General features: G+C 36.9%; 1 protein-coding gene across 8 annotated transcripts in view; it reads right to left on the reverse strand.

The window, feature by feature from the left end:
• The window catches only part of LOC121877511 (plasma membrane calcium-transporting ATPase 2-like), a 155,015-nt gene that overhangs the window by 82,373 nt on the left and 52,515 nt on the right, over positions 1–20,127 (reverse strand). For 7 of the 8 annotated variants that reach the window (XM_042383389.1, XM_042383318.1, XM_042383779.1 and 4 more), the window contains 5 exons: positions 11,008–11,143; positions 7,160–7,294; positions 5,777–5,845; positions 4,939–5,151; positions 1,761–1,963 (listed from right to left, as the gene is read on the reverse strand). In XM_042383389.1, the coding sequence (XP_042239323.1) occupies positions 1,761–1,963; positions 4,939–5,151; positions 5,777–5,845; positions 7,160–7,294; positions 11,008–11,143 (756 nt within the window). The remainder of the gene's footprint in view (positions 1–1,760; positions 1,964–4,938; positions 5,152–5,776; positions 5,846–7,159; positions 7,295–11,007; positions 11,144–20,127) is intronic. The other variant, XM_042383461.1, reaches the window with a different exon arrangement.

Here is a 20,127-nt window from a genome sequence, read left to right on the forward strand (position 1 = left end):
ACAGTACAGTATGGTACGGTACAGTACAGTACATACTGTATATGACACTCATTTGTGAGCTTTCAAGCAAAACAAAGGTTGATTTCTGTAACCCTTACCTTTACAATTGACCATATTTATGCCTGGAGGTACTTGGGATTTCAGGGAATACAGTGTTAAGGGTAACTTTGGTGTAAGCATCTGAGTATTGTGATATATAGGCATAAAATGTTGACTAATGTCCTCCCAAGAGGCCAGGTCAGCCCCTCCTGCACCCACACCTGGGTCGGATGCATTTACACAAGTTTTGAAGATAGAGAGGTGAAATTTATTAGGGAGGTGCAGGTGGTCTAGGCATGGACATGCACTATCTCCTGTTCCTCGAGAAGGGGTGGGTTGGCCCTGAAGGGGTCATTGTTTTGTTTTTTGTTTTTTTACGGGGATTAGCCCACCCAGGCACAGGTCACTGACCCACATCGGGGCCTGGGGGGCAAAAATTTAATAATAATAATAATAATAATAATAATAATAATAATAATAATAATAATAATAATAATAATAATAATAATAATAATAATAATAATAATAATAATAACAATAATAATAATAATAATAATAATAATAATAATAATAATAATAATAACTCTGTAATAATAATAATAAAAATAAAGAACCATAAAGAAATACAAAAATTAAAAAAAGATCAAAAGTGAGAAACAATATACGTATGTATATTGAGTTGTGTTGTCAATAGTACGATAAGCAATTTTTGTGATGCCATATGGCAGCAAGGTCTACCATTAGACAACACATTATGCTTCCAATATCTTCCCAGGCAGTAATACCTCCCTGTTTGGTAGCTGCCTACTACACCCACATGCAAGTTGGATACATTTCCACAGTTTTGAAGACAGAGTTAAATTTGGAAAGAAGGTGCAAAAGGCCTAGGACCTAGGGGATGGTCATTCACTTTCTCTTACCCCTCCAGCTGGCTGAAGCCGGGTAACTTAACTAGTGCACAATAAAGGTGTATAAGTTTTAAAAGAAAGTGTGGAATTTGGAACTGAATAAAAGCATGGATGAGAGGATATTGCGAGCAACATATGAGAGAACCCGAGTGTAGTATCAGCTCACAGACGGCGGTGTTCACGCCATGTAAGCAAAGAAGTGGGAATTTAATATGATGAAATAATTCATCAATGATTGAGTGTGAGGCCTTTTTTCATCGAGATCATATCTCCAATTATAGAATGGGAGTAAATGTATTACTAGGGTAATGTATTCATTGAAGATGTTGGCTTAGCATTTGGTACTGTTCACCTTGTTTTAAATCTCATTCGGTGTCTCATAAGTAAAGGTATAAAATTATTACTATATTGCACCGATTTATTACACTTATGCTTATTATTGGCTTATAATTATTATGTAAACCAAAAATTTTCATTATAAATATGTTTTAGGGCATTTTTAAGACATTTTTGGGAAGCACTGTTTTGTCGGAATAGGTATCATAATTTGGGGAAGCAATGTTTTGTAGGAATAAGTATCTTAATTTTATACAGATTTTCAAGAATGGGAACCTTTTGTAAAGAAGGGAATGCCTGTACAGTATACAGTGCTGTGGTAAACTGTTCTGGTGATGCAGTTACAAGTAATGTTGTAGTTTAAAAGATGAAAAAATCAGTTAACCTCCTAATCAACTAAAAATTTTTACAAACTACTAACTGATACAACACAATTGGATTATTGATGAAAATGTTACCACCAGAAACTTGACTCACCTTCACAGAATATGCTAGTGATAGTGTGACAGCAAGTGGCAAACCTTCTGGCACTGCTACCACCAACACAGTAACACCAATGATGAAGAACTTGACAAAATGGTTAGCATAAAATGGAGACCAGGGTTTGCCTTCCACAACAAAAGTTTGTACGCAGAAACGGACAATCAGAATCACAACTGTTAGCACAGCAATGAATGAGCCTGAAATTAAAAGGATAATTTAATACCTTATTACTTAAGATAAGTATTTACAATTTTAATTCACATTCTTCCTGGCTTGAAAAAACTATAGGTCTATAATTTGTAAATTTACACATCAACTATCTGAAACCAACACACAAAAATGCATTTAGAAATCACAATTGCTTTGACATAATAAATAATGTTACAATAACAATTGCAAAATTGTGGATCAGTAACCAATTAACAAATATGGAAAAAAACAGAGTACAGGATATATATATATATATATATATATATATATATATATATATATATATATATATATATATATATATATATATATATATATATATATATATATATATATATATATATATATATATATATATATATATACACACACACACACACACACACAGTATTACCCCGCTTTACGTGGTTTCACTTTGCGCGATTTCTCATATACGCGGTGCCTCGCCAGAACCGAACTTTCACTTTCCGCGGTTCATCTACACATATACGCTGAAGTATAATTTTTTTTTTAGTTAGCTCATAAAATTCATACACATTACCCGGCCAGAATATAATTTACATTGCTGGAATTCTTACAATTTGATGATCATTTTGAATATAAACATCATAGATTTTGCATTAGACATACAAATTTTAGATATAATGTTTACTCTGAGTAAATATGTTATCTTTGTGCAAAATATATGACATTTATATTCAAAATATTCCTGGTCTTACAAGGAATCCAGCAATGTCAATTATATTATCCTAACTTTAGTCTGATTTATTATTTATTACTAAAAAGGTAAACAGTCTGGTATTCCCACACATTCATCTGGTAGGGAGGGAGGGACAGGCGACTGACCACCTGGCACGGGTGAAGAATATTTTTTTTTTTTTTTATTAACTGAAGATATTTGTTTTAGCTCATAAAATTCATACAAATTACCCGGCCAGAATATAATTTACATTGCTGGAATTCTTACAATTTGATGATCATTTTGAATATAAACATCATAGATTTTGCATTAGACATACAAATTTTAGATATGTTTACTCTGAGTAAATATGTTATTTTTTGTGCAAAATATATGACATTTATATTCAAAATATTCCTGGTCTTACAAGGAATCCAGCAATGTCAATTATATTATCCTAAGTTTAGTTTGAGGTATTATTTATTACTATACCTGGTTTTCCCCAAAAAATTTCTCAGAGAGGGAAGAGCCAGCGAGTGTAGTGTGAGAAGAGGGGGAGGGAGTTGAGTCCATTATTTGAATGGACATTAACTTGGCGACTGTATTTCTCTATTTCTCTTAAGTATTAATTGTGTGCATGCACCATCATAAAATTAAGATATTATTTTTACAAGAACATAGGTATTGTGCTGGAAAAAGTGGAGTTTGGGGGTCAGCTGGTCTCTATTTCATTTAATCCCATGAGTTATGTTATTCACTTTATGCGTTTCTCACGTTCCGCGTACCCTGTGGGTTACATTAACCGCGTAAAGTGAGGGTTGACTGTATTTCATAAAAAAAAATCCCAGACTGTGAAAATTTATATGGACTAAAAATACTGAACTTTTTCCTACCGGTATACAGTATACTGAACAAATTTCGGAATTGGACGATTTTTGGGGATTTGTTTTATACCGAGAACCTCCCTATACCGAACTAGCTGCTCACCAATTATTTTAGTATAGAGAGATAATACTGTAGTCAGGTATCCCTCGATATACAAAAGTGTTAGGTTCCAAAAAAGCCATTCATTAAATGAATTTTAACATCTTGAATAATAGAAAAAATGAGAAAATGTTGTTCAGTTCCCCAATGACAAAAATACCCCAATATCATACCCCCAAAAACACAAAATTGGTTCACAAACAACAAAAAACCTACCTGACTAATGATAAATAATACACAACTACTGTAATGTATTACCTTACACATTAAAAACATTAATAAAATACTATCTAGATGAAAATGTGCAGCCAAAACTATTAAGGAAAAGCCAAATCAAAGTTTAACACAGTAGCTTGCAGTGCCATTTGCATAAACTCTGGCTGCTCCATGCCTCTACTATTTTTTTGCACATTATGTAAGTAGGATTGTGTGTGCATAAAACTTAGTACAAAAAAGTGAAGTAAGTTAAGTTTATCTATCCAAAACTAGGAGTTGAAAACTAACCATAACTCCCTCCCAGTTCATTCTGCTAACTCTCGCTGGTGCATGAAATTTTTTTTATTCCCTAAGTTTTTAACCTAATGATATTTTTTTTCTGTGCATTCTGTTTGTAGGAATGTTTGTGTGGATGTAACAATGAAATAAGTATAATGAATGTTACGTTTATATTCCTGAAATTACGAGTTGAAAAATAACCATAACATACTCTTACCTTAGCCTAGTAAGGAGAGCACTAGGGGGATGTGACTGCCCCAGCTGACTCCCAAGGGCATATAATTTTAATTTTTGCTGGGACACAAATTCGTATAAGCTGGGAATGCTTTTGTAATACGAAAAAGAGGCGGTAATTTAGGAAATTTTTATAAGTGAATTTTCATATCTCGAACCTTCATATATCGAGGGATACCTGTACTACAATTTTGGGGGCTAAAGATACATCACCAGTTTTACCATAATAAGTTATCTAGGAGTGGGGATGAAATGTTCAAGACAACAGAATGAAATCTTGTTCCCAATGATGGGTGCAGTATACTGCTGATAAGTAATACTGAGCTGTATGAAGCAACAGGGGTAAACCAAATGGATGTATAAGGGCTGTAGAACATACCTGTTAAAAAAATTAAATATAAATGATAGTGATTAATGGCAGCATCTCTGTTGCCCTTGATTCCAGCTACCATGCATTAAAAAGAAAGTTTTGCAAAAAGTAACAAAATCATAATCTACCAAATTTAGGTAGTTAAAGGAGAAAAAAACATATTTAATACAAATATGAATAATAATAGATAATAAAATTACCAGCATAGCCAATTTGAATTGCCAGCTTGGTTAGCTTAGCTTGTAGCACAGATTTTTCTTGACCCCCTCCCCCTGTTGGTCTTGACACTTCCTCTTCATCCTCATCTTTTGAATGTTTGTTATTTCTTACATCACCATCTGCATTTGCGGAGTTGGCTGTTACATGGTGTGAATTACCCGTCACAGCAGCAGCCTCACCATCCCCTTGCTTGTCTGTAAAATACAACAGTAGTTAGACACTGCACTTGAAATCCAACTAATATAATCAGAGCATTCCCAAGCGAAGCAATAATGACAATTAATGGAAACTGTTGAAAGAAAATATTAAAAACCATTAAAATGTAGATAATTTCTTTAAAAATTTAATGACCATGCATTAATTTCATCTAAAGAAACCTTTGAACTCGAATTCTAGAAATGCACAAAAACCAATATATATAATTGGCTTTTGCTTAATCTTTATAAAAACATTAGGCATTTGAAGTTTGCCAAAACAATGACCTGTATACTCTCTAAGCACAGTTACAACTCAGCAAAGCCATTTGACATAAAGAACATCAGACGACCAGCAGAATCTACCACAACAACAATTCGGCAAACATTTAAAGACATTACAAAGAGCAAGGCCAGAAAATGAAAAATTACCTAAGGTAATTTAAATTTAACATTGTAAAAATAGAAGACATTGATATTCAAATATTAACATCAAACACAGAAAACAGTCAATTGTATGGATGGGACACGATAAAAGTGGATGAAAGTAAATGACAAAACATATCCTGAAAAGAAAATACAGGTAGCAGGAGGATGTGAAATACTAAAGCCAGTAGAGCCATACTAGGATTGGCGACAATCAACTCTTCGCCCGAGTCGCCCTTCTTCTTTTTTTTCCGCTCCTTTTTGGCCTCTGTTTTTTTGGGCACAAGCGGTGATTGATGATGATGATGGATTCGGAAGGCAACAACGGTAGTGGTTGGTTGGTTGGTCAGGGGTTACATGCAAAAAAAGATGTCAAAAATAATAAAATCATTAGTCCTAGAGAGGATATACAAATCAAATCCATAAGCTTTAAGTGGCAGAGGTAAGAAAAGTATTTAAATTATTTAGAAACCTGTTTAGAGTACTACTTGTGAACAGGCTAAACCACAACTGTGAGTTTGCAAGGGTCAAAACTTCATAACAGGAGGTTAAAACACAAATACTTGTATATCAGTAAATCTCACACTATAAAAATCCTTAAAAATAATTTTAAAAATATTTAGAATATGCTCAACATTGCTATTCTGTGATTGACAGAAATTTTATCACTGAGAGTGAATGGTTATATAAAAGTACTGAAGTATTAAAACAAAAACCTCCTGATATGATCATATGAGCTACTGAAACTATTCTGTCTTAAAGATGTACAGCTCTCAGTCTGGCTCTTGAAAATAATATGAAGCTTCCTTCGATCACTACAGCTGCAATCAAGCCTGACTACAATTGTGGAAGAAAATCCTTTCTCAATGAACCATGTACTATACAAAGTCCAGTAATATTATCTAGTGCAGTAGCTAGTACAAACTGAACAGTGTCAAGTACTTTGTTAATTTCAAACAAAGGTGGAATAATATCAATTCAAGATGACTATAACTAACTACAGTTTATAAATCATAATTACTAATTTTTCACAAATAAATGTTGCCATCCCTAAGCTAATACTCTAATACGATACTCTACAGTTTTTTTGCACTTAATTATGAAAATCTATTAACTGGCTTTACTAACATGCCTAATCTATATCATTCGCTTTAAAAAAAATAATAAACAAATAACCTTGGCTATAAATTTGTCAAGTGCAACATGCATACTTATGCCATAGGGTGGGTTTTAGAAAATGGTCAGGTGGGTGCCTAATTCCATGATGGGAAGAGAAACGTCTATATATAAAGATTATTAATATCAACACCAATAATAATTTGCATACAATGGCTAGGTTGTGAAGAAGTCTGAGAAGGCTTCTGAGCTTCACTGAAGTATTCCTTAACTATTAACATGCAGGTGAAGAAAGCAAATACTATTTTTATAAATTGATGAATGTTCAATTTCATGATATTTCCATCCAATGAAGCTCAGTTGAATAACCTAAACAACTACAGTCCTAGACATTACTGGGCACAGAAAAAATATTTGTTAAAAGAAACTTCAAACAAGAGGAAGATAATAACTAAAAAAACATTACCTTTCTTTCTCTTCTTTGCTTCCTCTTGTTCTTCATCAGCTGCTGCTCCAAGCAGTGTGAAGATGATGCCTGCTTGGGAATTGACACCTACAGCAGTGACCAGCATCCTCCCACTGCCCTCCATCACATGTGTCCCTGTTACAATGAAATAACTTAGAAGTAATAAAAATGCATAAGTTATCTACATCTGATTTTTTCTAATTACCCTAATGATCCTACTAATTCATTTGTCCTTTACACATGTCTATAACATCACTGCAAAACAACCTTTATGTTATTAAACAGCATATCTCCTCAGACTATCATCCCTCCTATATCAGGCTTGTTATATGAGAGTAACAAGCATCAACTTTCTCAATCTACAGAGCCTATCTGACATACCAATTTATTGAAAACAAGTAAATGCATCCATATAAAAGTGTGATCAAATATAATCAAGTTACTTTCGAGTAATATATGATCAGCAATAACTCTTATCATTGTTATCACTAAATTAATACAGATAATCACTAAAATTATCATAGGGTTGACCTTAAGCATTAAAAACTAACAAAAATAATTCATTTGATATCATTAACGTGAAATTCTAGGGATGGCTGTCTGTCACTATGGTGACTTGCTCAGAACATTAGCAGTTTAATTTCAAAGGTTAAATAAAGTACTGAAGGTGGCACTCATCACCTTCAAAATGATCACTCACATTTTAAGTGAAGGCTTTCTTTTTATTTAACACCTTCTGGTGATGCACGCTGAGCATGCACAATCCAGACAAGCATTCAGTTGACAATGTTGATCAAAGCCAAGTCTTGACACATTTCAGCATGCTAAATCACTGCTCTACTTCACAAGTGGAGGCTGGAAGTGCCAAGGAGATCAGTAGGGCTTCTCGAATACCAGCAAACAAATAAGAGTGCTTCAAAAGATCCATCAAGGAAAAGGTTGCACTGGAATCAGATGCAGTTTTCTTCTGGGAATGTTGATGCTGTATCCACATATCAAACCAGAACTGCGACTCCTCAGCAAAATTATCATTTAACTGTCATTTTTTCCTACATTCAGCAACCACTGGATCTTTTCTCACATTTCCATCACAACTTGGTTTTGCAAGTGACATGCTTTGTTACATGAGCTAATAGTAGTAGATTTTTTCAACACGCTTAAAACAATCAATAATTTCCATGCATAAAATATCATCCCAACGGTACCGAGGTCAGAGTTTTCCACTATAAAAGGTATTTGCTTTGCTCTTATTTTCATTTATGAATACAGCATGTCCTTAAAATTTGTGGGTCTTTAATTCACAACCTCTGATTATTTGTGTATGACACCCTGGATGAACCCAAGAATGATTGCGTGTACTTTTAAAGTTGGCGGCATGTTCGTGGCTGGGATGGGGAGCGTGCAAGATTTGTGGCGTCCCACTTGCACACTCCTCCCCAGTCCATGCTAAACACTTGTCCGTCCCGTGTGTGTGCTACTCTGCTCTCTTAACATCTGTGCCCCTCGTGCTTGTGATGGCTCCCAAACACCCTCAACCATCTTCATTAAGCCACGGAAAGGCGTCCAAATAAGCAAAGAGAGAAAAGAAGGCCATGACCCTTGTGGAGAAGATACAACTGCTGCACAAACTTAGGAGAGGCCAAAGCTTTGCCGTGTGTGGCCAGGAGTGTGGCATCAATGAGTCAATTGTCCGCTACATCAAGAAGAAAGAGAAGGTTATTCGTAATGCCGTAACATCTGGATAGAACTTTAACTGCTGCCACATCTCTCTCAGCAAGAAATTTATCCATGACAAAGCCAAGTTCCTGTATGACTGATTCCATGCTGAGGAAGGTGATGAAGGGGAAGTGAGTGGTGAAGGTGGTGCTAGTGTTGGTGGTTCTGGTGATACCACAAAGAAATGTTTTAATGCCTGTATGGGGTGGTTTGAGAACTTTAAGAAGCACTACAACCTGCACAACTTGAGGACCACTGGTAAATCAGCCTCGGCAGACGATGTAGCAGCAAAAGAATATTCTGCGATCTTTGCTGAGATTATCCAGGAGAAGGGTTACAAGCCGGAGCAGGTTTTCAGCGCTGATGAGACTGGCTTGTGGTGGAAGAAGATGCCACCCAGGAGGAAAGGAGTGCACTGGGCTTCAAGGTGGCCAAAAATCGTGTGTTTCTCCTGCTATGTGGCAACGCTACAGGTCATATGATTAAGCCCATGCTGCTGTACCTTGCCAGGCGTCCACGTGCACTCAATAACAAAGACATGCACCTCCTCTCAGTCTTCTACTGCCACAACAAGAAAGCCTGGATGGTGGCAGAGTTGTTCACTGACTGGTTTCACAATTGTTTTGTGAGGGAGGTCAAGGATTACTTGCAGGAGAAAGGCCTGGAGTTTAAGGTCCTCCTCGTGATCGAAAATTGCCCAGGCCACCCTGAGGCCCTCAAGGTTGCCAACAAAAACATCGGGTAATCTTTCTGCTCAAGAATGCAACATCATTGCTCCAACCACTCGACCAGGGCGTCATGGCTGTCTTCAAGGCAAAGTACATGAGCCACACCTTCAGCAGGATATGGCAGGACTTGGACGATGACACACGGGATTGTGTTGAGTCAGTGTAGGAAATGTGGAAGAAGTTCTCCATCACAACCAGCATCTCCTTCATCAAACAGTGCCACGATGACCTGATAGCCCTCTGTATTAACTCCTGTTGGAGGCCCTTGTGGCCAGAGGTGGTGAACGACTTCACCGACTTACCCACGGTTGACCAGGATGTGCAGCACATTGTCTAGCTTGCCCGTATTGTATGAGACAAATTGTGCAGTTCACCAAATATTAAACTAGTAATCAAAAATTTAAAAAGTTTAATAAAAATACATTATACAGTGAGTTCTGCTATAACGCGTGTTTTGATAACGCGAATTTGCTCTAACACGATTTATGAATTAGGAACGATATTTGTATAACACGAACGCTTGTTTGCTATAACGCGATTTTTGCTTACTATTTCTCCAATTTTGTGGTATTAACTGTGAATATAGTAAAGAATATCAACGAGAAGCGTTCTGGTGATAGAATTCCCGGTGATGATCGTAAAAGAAAGGATATAACACTTGAAGAGAAGCTCGATTTTATCAACCTCAAAATCACCCTTCTCCCCCATCAACTAAAGTGTTACATTTACTGTATGATTTCATTATTAGATATGAATGTAACATTTATTTAGACTGTGCTATCCTTTGTATTAGGCTAACTACTAAATTTTTTCGATTTCGAGTAATCTGCACCTAACCCTATTTTCTCCATAAGCCCTGTTATTTCTATTACGCGATTTTCTATAACACGATATTTTACATGAACACAATTATCGCGTTATAGGAGAACTACCTGTACAAAGCATTTTTGAAAATTGCTATTTAACTAACTATAAAATAATGCATAGTCAGTTTTAATAACAAATGGTCACAGCTTCATCATGACCTAGCAACAGGTAAGTACGGTTCCTCTATAAACTCAACATCATGACAGTTTTACCCAAGTCAGCCAGCCAGGTTCAGCCGCCGGAGGAATTGTCATAAGTACCAGCTTACTGCAAGTGTCCATTGTGGGAACGTTAATGAACAAACAGTTCACCTCAAAACTTGTAATATCAAATACATATTGTGAACAAGGATTGTGGAAAAAAGAACATTTCTCACTTTCTAGGGGGGTGCAAGTTCACCCCCTGCCCATGGACCAAGATAAAGACATAAATGTGTAAGACAAACTGAAAAAAACAAAAAATTAATTAATTTAAGTACTTTTCAATCCTATATATTCTTGAAACCTACAATAAGATTATTATATTGTGAAACTATACCTGAGAGCACCATAGGATCAGAGTCAGCCCCTTTCCTGACATGGTCTGACTCTCCTGTTAGAGATGACTCATCGATCTTCAAGTCATTACTCTGTATCAAAATGCCATCAGTTGGTAACAAATCCCCATACTTGATCTGAAAGAATCAAAACATCCAATTAATTTCATGTCACACTACAAATTTTGTAGCATTTACACATGCAGAATGAAAAAAAAATAATACAACGGTGACAGGCAGGCAAGTTTAACTATAGCTATAATCAAGAACATCAAAGTACAAAGGCTTCAAACTAAACTTTTACTGTTAATTTAGTAAAGGTCCAATGTCAGTTTTACAATTCTACATGTGATATTGATAAAGCTGGCTATCTGTTGTCTTACTAAAGCCAAAGAAACATTAAATCCTTGTCTTATAGGCCAGAGAATCTCAATCCACAAAAGCATAAGGTAGTTAATATGAATCAATGTAAAATACTACAGATGCACCATACATTTTTTCTACTGTTTATCATCTTCACAATAATGGAAAACAAGGAAAGTTTCTGTAAAATATTAAATAAGAAATACAACCTATGTATGCACAGGTATAACAAATCTAAATTTATGCATAAAAAAAGACAATTTGCATTTGCTTGACACACCCTTCTTCTCCGATGACACCAGAGGTAGCAAATTTCCGAAGTGATCCAAACTAGCAGGCAGATTTCTTCACAAATATTTTCAACAGTACCTGCTGGGTTCTTAACTCATGTACAATAAAAATATAACTTTATACAAAAGTTGTTTTGAAATTTTTGATCAAGAAAATTCATGACAATTCTACACGCCTATGAACAGTCTAACAATGATCAGGTTTCATGAAGAACAAAACAATGGCAATTTAATTTTTCAATGACAAAGAATACATTTCATGAATATTCCTCAATCTAAATTTATAGAGTATAAATGATAAAGTTGATAATGATTGTACTATTTTTGTACTTTATTCCAATGGCTGAGTAAGAAAAAATTAAGGATTTACACCAAACACAAATCAGATTTTATTTTTATCTTCCTCCATTAAATCAATGTTAATTTAAATAATTTGTCCTCACAATCACATTGTCAAAGGAATAGCATCTCAACTAAGCATACTTTCAGAGCAAAGCAACCATTCCGTATGAAAATATTATTTAAAATATTCAAAGGCTTGTATTCCTTTTCCACCATCCTTATATACCTAGATGAATGATTATGCTACAACTTAGAGATACTGTTGAAACACTACAACAATGGAAACAAAATCAAGGAAAATTTCAATAAAATGTTTCTACTGAACGTACTTCTTTTTCATATTCAAACTTAATCATTCTGAATTAATACAGTGAAGCAAGCTTCAAAAGAAACACATATAATATCCACATACTGTTTCTTTGACTAACGCTGAGTGAGACAAAGTACATAAAACCCCTCCCCATCACCTGAATGGAACTGTTCATATCCACTGACTTTCTTAACCAAGCTGCTTCATGAGTGACATTTATTTCCATTCTCTCTTCCACTTTCATAAGAATCTATTTTCCACTATCTGTGGCCCTCTTGCATTCATTGGGTACCCTTTAATGACAGATTTTCATACCTGTGTTCTCTGCCATTTATCTGGTATCCTCCACTGACATACTCCCATACCTTGGCAGATGGACAAAGTTTATTTATTTTTTTAATTATCTCTCTCCTCCAACATCAAGCTGCATCATCATAAATCTCCTTCACCACATCACCAATCCTCCACATGTCCATACTAGCTCAAATTACAGTATTACCCAGCTTTACGCGGTTTCACTTTCCGCGATTTCTCATTTACGCGGTGCCTCGCCAGAACCGAACTTTCACTTTCCGCGATTTCTCATTTACGCGGTGCCTCGCCAGAACCGAACTTTCACTTTCCGCGGTGCATCTACTCATATACGCGGGAAGCGGCGCGGGCAGGATGCGCACAAGGTCGCCCAGTCATCAAAACATTACTGAGTTCTTCACCCGCCACCCACCACAGCCGGCCTAAGTCAGTGATAGTGAGGATATGGACTTATATGGACTTTGAGGGGTTTGACAAAGAGGCCCTGCAAGCCTATGTGGTGGATAGTGATACAATTGATACAAGTGATACAGGTGAGGGCCAATAATCTGCCCTCTGCCTCGGAACCAACCCCCCCATCCCTGTGTGCCCAGCCATCTTTTCTACTCATGTAAGTGTTAAAAAAACTAATATTATTGATATTTCTCTTAATTATTAATTGTGAGTGCATACCATCATAAAATTAAGATGTAATTTTTACTACAACATAGGTATTGTGTCTGAAAAAGTGGAGTTTAGGGTCGGGCCAGTCTCTATTGGAATTAATCCCATATGTTCTGTTGTTCACTTTCCGCGGTACCCTGTGGGTTCAATTGACCGCGTAAATCGGGGTACTACTGTACATTTACTATTACCTTTATGTACTTCTTATCAAAGAAAATTTTAAATTCTATTAAACAGGTTAAATAGGCAGCAGCATACAATGCTGAGGACACCATACCCATGAAATGGAATGAAGTGCAGAAGGAAAGATACCTGGTATGTACTACAACTAAAGACATATAAACTGGTTCATTCTTACAAAAGTAAACCTTTCAAAATTACTGCACTGTACTGACCAATATCTAAAATAATTAACACGACCTCATAATCACTGAATGTGATGATAAGTCTGTCATATTATGGAATAAATTATTTTTGTGTTTACCTTTACTCTAAATATTCTCTTGTTCTAATTGGGTTTTGTTTTGTTCTGTTGCAGATATATTGGATTTATGAGTTGAATAAAGCCTTGATTACTGAAGGTATTTGATCTCATACAACAATTTATTCAACTCATATTCTACTAGCAACATGGAACGCATACTCTGCCCCGACAAGCTTGGTGTTGATCCAAATTCCCCAGCTGCTGAGAAGGAATACAAGCATTGGCATAAAACCTCTGAAAACTTTATTGATGAGTGTGGAGACAGATCACCTGACAAACTACGATGTTTGACAAAATATGTGTCTGCTACTGTGTATGAATACTTTGCTGATGCTACGGAGTTTGAAACAGCTATACAAATGTTGGAAAAGGTGTATGTGATAAAGAAAAATGAGATATTCACCAGACACCAGCTCGCCACAAGACGTCAGCATTCTTCCGAAACACTGGATGAATTTCTTCGCGACTTGCACAGACTCAGCAAAGATTGTACTCTAAAAGCTGTCACAGCCGAAGAATATCGTGAAGAGTTAGTACGGGATGCCTTCATCGACGGAATGTCTTCTGCAAATATAAGTCAACGACTATTGGAAAATCAGGCTCTCACACTCTCTCAAGCCTTTGATCAAGTTAGAGCCTTGGACCTTGCACAGTGTACTTTGGAAGCCTTCCAGCCACTAGGCCCTGTCATTGCAGCAGCTTCAGGATGTGTGGAGGAAACTGTTACGTCACCGTACACTAATCAACAAGATATATGTCCAGTTGAGGACTCAACACTTGCTAGTATGACCACTAAGAAACGATATTGGTTTTGTGGTGGCAGTCTTCATTTACAGGCGAGATGTCCAGCTAAAGATAGTGATTGCTCTTCATGTGGAAAAAGAAGGCACTGGGCAAAAGTCTGTCAAACTAAGGGTAAGAAACATGTCACAGCATCAATTTCATCTCCTACTCTTTGTGCCATCTCAGCTGCTGTTCCCCATTGCTTGAATCGCTCTGCTAGAAACTTAAAGGTAAATGGAAGACGAATCTCCGGCCTTATTGACTTGGCAAGTTCTGAAAGTTTCATTGACAAGAGAGTGGCCCATCGGCTTAAGCTTCACATCAAACCCGTTTCCCAAAGTATAACCCTGGCAATGTCTTCCTCAACGACTTCTGTGATAGGTGAATGTACGGTGGATCTCTATAAGAATGACAGTCATTATCCAAACACACATCTGGCGCCATTGAGAATCTTTGTGGTGATGTTATTCTCGGAACAGATTTCCCAAAACAACACTCCTCAGTTACCATAGAGTATGGAGGACCCAGACCTGAGCTCAAGATTTCCAACATTGGTAACAAGCCTGTATGTAGCCTGGCATCAGCAGGTATGTCAGAACCACTGTTATTTGCAAACATGCGAGGAGATGCAAAACCGATAGCCACCAAATCTAGGAAGTTTAGCCATGATGACCAAAAGTTCATTACCAAAGAAATACAACGCTTACTGTCCAAAGGCATCACAGAGTCAAGCACATCACCTTGGCGTGCACAGGTGATGATTGCAAGAGATGATTCAGGCTGTCACAGAAAATGAATGTGCATCAATTACTCTTCTACGGTGAACATTTACACCAATCTCGACGCATATCCATTGCCAAACATTGAAAACATGGTCAACACTCTTGCGAAGTACCACGTGTTCTCAACATTTGATCTAAAGAGCGCATACCATCAACCACGCATAAGCGAGTCTGATAAACCCTTTACAGCATTTGAAGCAAATGGCAGACTGTATCAATTCACACGTGAACCATTTGGTGGCACTAATGGTGTTGCCGTTTTTCAAAGAGTCATAGACAAGTTCGTGGAGAAGGAGAATCTATGTGACACATTTCCCTACCTTGACAATATTACCATAGGTGGTCGGGATCAGAAAAAACATGATGCAAATCTTGAGAAATTTCTTGCTGCTGCTGAGGAAAGGAAGCTGACATTCAATACATCCAAATCTACAATATCAGCAACATCGATCAATCTTATGGGTTATCAACTTGGAAATGGTCAAATCAAACCAGATCCTGAAAGGCTAAAAACCACTGCAAGAACTTCCACCATCTACAAACCGATCGGCTCTTCAACGTGTACTTGGTATGTTTGCTTTTTACGCTAAGTGGATCCCGGAGTTTTCAGACAAATGCACGGCCTCTCTACAAGGCTAAATCTTTTCCTCTGGACCCTGAAGCGCTCACAGCATTTGATGACTTGAAGAAACTGCTTGGGGAAGCTGCCCTAAATAGCATTGACCATGCCATCCCATTTGTTGTGGAGTGTGATGCATTAGATGTGGCCGTGTCTGCTACTTTGAATCAAGCTGGTCGGCCACTAGCCTTCATGTCTCGGATGTTATCTGGCAATGAGATCACTATCCTCCTGTTGAGGAGGAGGCAACTGTAATTATTGAAGCGGTGAGAAAGTGGTCTTATCTGTTGTTGGGATGGTACTTCACCATTGTTACTGACCAGCGATCAGTTGCATTTATGCTTGACAGTCGTAGGAGGACTAAAGGGAAGAATGACAAGATACAAGGGTGGCGGCTCAAACTAGCTTGTTTCAGCTATTCCATTTGGTATCGGCCAGGTAGAGACAACGTTGCTCCTGACACTTTCACCCAAGCGTTCTGCGGACCCATTTCATCGTCAAACCTCCCTGTCATCCATGAAGGGCTCTGCCACCCGGGAGTTGGCAGAATGCTTCATTTTGTCCGGACAAAGAACCTCCCATTTTCTACAGAGGATGTGAAAAAGGTCTGTTCAACTTGTCGTGTATGTGCTGAAATCAAGCCAACATTTCACAGGCCTAGTGAAAATACCCTTATCAAAGCTACTCAACCAATGGATAGACTGAGCATTGATTTCAAAGGTCCTCTTCCATCATGCACGAGAAACTCATATCTCTTCACTGCTGTGGATGAATATTCCAGATTTCCCTTTGCTATTTCATGTGCTGACATGACATCCTCAACTGTCATCAGATGTCTGGACACCATCTTCTCGCTTTGTGGTATGGTGAGTTTTGTCCACTCTGATCGAGGAAGTGCATTTATATCTCGTGAAGTGAAATCTCATCTCACTAGTCATGGAGTGGCGTCCAACAAAACTACACCTTACCACCTAACAGGAAACAGTCAAATAGAACGGTACAATGGCATACACTGGAAGTCCATATGTTTAGCTGCCAAATCTCTAGATGTTCCAGATACTGAATGGGAGGCTCTCCTACCTGAAGCACTCCACTCCATTAGATCACTGCTCTCAACAGCCATCAACGTGACTCCACATGAGAGGTTTTTTAATTTTCCATGAAGATCTTGTCAGGGTATATCCCTGCCAACATGGCTAACGACTCCAGGTCACTGTCTTCTTACACCGATTCGTCCGCTCAGCAAAGGTGACCCTCTTATTGATGAGGTGGAGCTCCTCGAGGCTAACCCAATGCTTGCACACATCAAGTATCCAGATGGACATGAATCTTCAGTTTCCCTCTGTGATCTTGCTCCAAGCCCTGGTGGAACCTCATCCTCAGACATCTCTGCTGGATCAACCTCACCTTCAGTGGAGCCAGAAACATTGGAGTTGCTGCAGAGGGAGATACCGGGACGACATAGCTGAATCCTAGTATCATGCAGGAGTTACCTCTTCGCCATTCTACTCGACAGCGAAGAGAACCCCAGCGATACGGCTATGATGTTTGATTGATTATGTTGGCAGGGGTGAATGTCATATTATGGAATAAATTATGTCTGTTTACCTTTACTCCAAATATTCTCTTGTTCTGATTGGGTTTTGTTTTGTTCTGTTGCAGATGTATATGGATTTATGAGTTGAATAAAGCCTTGATTACTGAAAGTGTTTGATCTCATACGACAAAGTCTACGCTCAAATAATCCCTGGGGCGAAGTGAAATTTGGAGGTGACTGGCGAACACAATTAGAAATACGGCAAGATTTAAAAACTGTAAATCATAGTACTTTAACGAAAACATATATTCAAAATTATCAAAAGCTTTAAAAATAATATTATAAAGACCAAGTAATGTATATTATGAAGTACCATATAATTATTAAATGTCAACAAGCACAAACTCTCAAGTGAACCTAACTCAGTTGATGGCATTATGTATAAAGTATACAAAAATGCATTCTACACATTACAATTAATTTATCTGACTTTCTTTAGCAACCTATGTTTATGTAGAGTCATTGTTTTAATGAAAAATATACAATAAATCAATAAATACTCCTTTTGAATTAAGTCCTCAAACATCACTTTATATCTTGGCCACCGCATCAAGGTTTTTGTATTCTTCATCAAGTCCTTAATGATGGAATTAATAAACAGTAGTTTATTGACATGTTCCACTTTCATATTCTCTCTGAATTATTTGGCAATGGAGGAAGGAATAAGTTGATAAAAATAAAATTTGTCATCACAAACATAATGCTCTACACTACTATTGCCTCTGTAACTACTCATGTTATACTATTTTAATCCTAATAAAAAGTATATGCACTATGATAACAATATTACAATAATTTTATGTTCAACTTTTTTATGCTATTGAATTAAGTAGTTTATGCACAATCCTCCTCCACATTACCGTACCTTTATATACCAAGACCTTCTACTGACTTTCTTTAAAATACACAATTTATTCTTTATCACACTGAACTTACTCAAAGTTCCCCTACGTTAAGCTTTAACATCATTCACTTTTTCATTCCTCACATTTCGTATTAATGGAATTCCTTCCTTTATCTTTAATCCACCTACCAGTACACCTCAAAACATTTTAACATTCACTCAACCCTTACCAAATATTTTCATCTTTCTTTTCCAGGGTGAACTAGGCATGTCAAATTTGAATAGAGGTCACTGTTGATTATAATGCCTTCCCAGTGTAAAAAAAGATACTAAAAATAAATTCTTAAAAAGAGTACAATATTCTAATCCCTTCATTAACACATCATACAGACAAGTCATGTACATAACATAGCAGACCAGTTCCTACAATAACACATCACAAAGCTCAGTCTCCTCCTAAATAAATTTTTATAGAGTGTAATACATTTTTTCTGTTTATTTTTCTAATTCCAAATCCACCTCTTAAATGGCTGTCTCAAGTGTCAGCAATCTTTGTACCAACTGCTCAATAAATGTATCATTAACATACAGTAGAGAAGAGTGCCAATCTAAATACAGTCGGCCATTAACATACGCGGGTTTGGCATACACGGATTTGCAAATACGCGGATTGCCCCGCCGGAGGAATATTCTGTACATTGAAGTAATTGAAGTACATTCAAATCGCCCGCCATTCAACTTGCGCGCGGCACCGAACACGGGACACCGCCTGCTCCCGCAACCTCACACACACACGCATAGCTCTCCCTCACTCAGTCAGTCAGTCTCGCTGTAACCACGCTTGTGTTGACATCAGCATTGTAGTTGAAAAAAATATTACATTTCCGTGAATGTATTATATCAAGCACAGTATGAATAGAAAATCACTAATATAAGAGTATTTTAACCGAAAACTACTAAAAAAACGAGTAACATATCTTGAACATCGGAAGGTTAGGTAAAGTCTTTTGTGTTCATGTAGTTTATCCTAATTTACATTGAAATGCATTACGTTTCACCAAAACTACTATTTATTTCTGAGAATATGGAAATGTAATATTTTGCTGAAATGACGTACGTCTTACAGTGGAAAGTGACGAAAGCAATGACTCGCTTTCTTTTGTTCAAAAGATGTTACCGCAATCGCTTTCCGAATGGTTTTCAGTTAAAAAACTGTTGTATTACAATAATATTCTATCCTAATTCACTTGTGATGCAACAGTTTATTAACTAAAAACCATTCGAAAAGCGATTACGGTAACATCTTTTGAACGAAAGAAAGCGAAAGTCATTGTTTTCGTCACGATTTTATCCCACTTTCCACTGTAATACATACGTCATTTCAGCAAAAATATTACATTTCCGTGAATGTAGTATATCAAGCACAGTATGAATAGAATATCATTGTAATATAACAGTATTTTAACCGAAAACTATTAAAAAAACGAGTAACATCTCTTGAACATTGGAAGGTTAGGTAAAGTCTCTTGTTTTCGTCATGTATTTTATCCTATTTTACATTGAAATACATCATGTTTCAGCAAAACTTCCATTTATTTCTGAGAATATATTCATTCAGGCACAGTTTAGGTAAAATATACATGTGCTGTAACATTTTTTTAATTGAAAACGATTCGAAAAACACGTACCCTCTAGCCCTGTTCAAGGAGAAGACTGGGAGGAGCTGTTTGGTG

Source organism: Homarus americanus, unplaced genomic scaffold, assembly GCF_018991925.1.
Source record: "Homarus americanus isolate GMGI-L3 unplaced genomic scaffold, GMGI_Hamer_2.0 scaffold51859, whole genome shotgun sequence".
NCBI lineage: Eukaryota > Metazoa > Arthropoda > Malacostraca > Decapoda > Nephropidae > Homarus > Homarus americanus.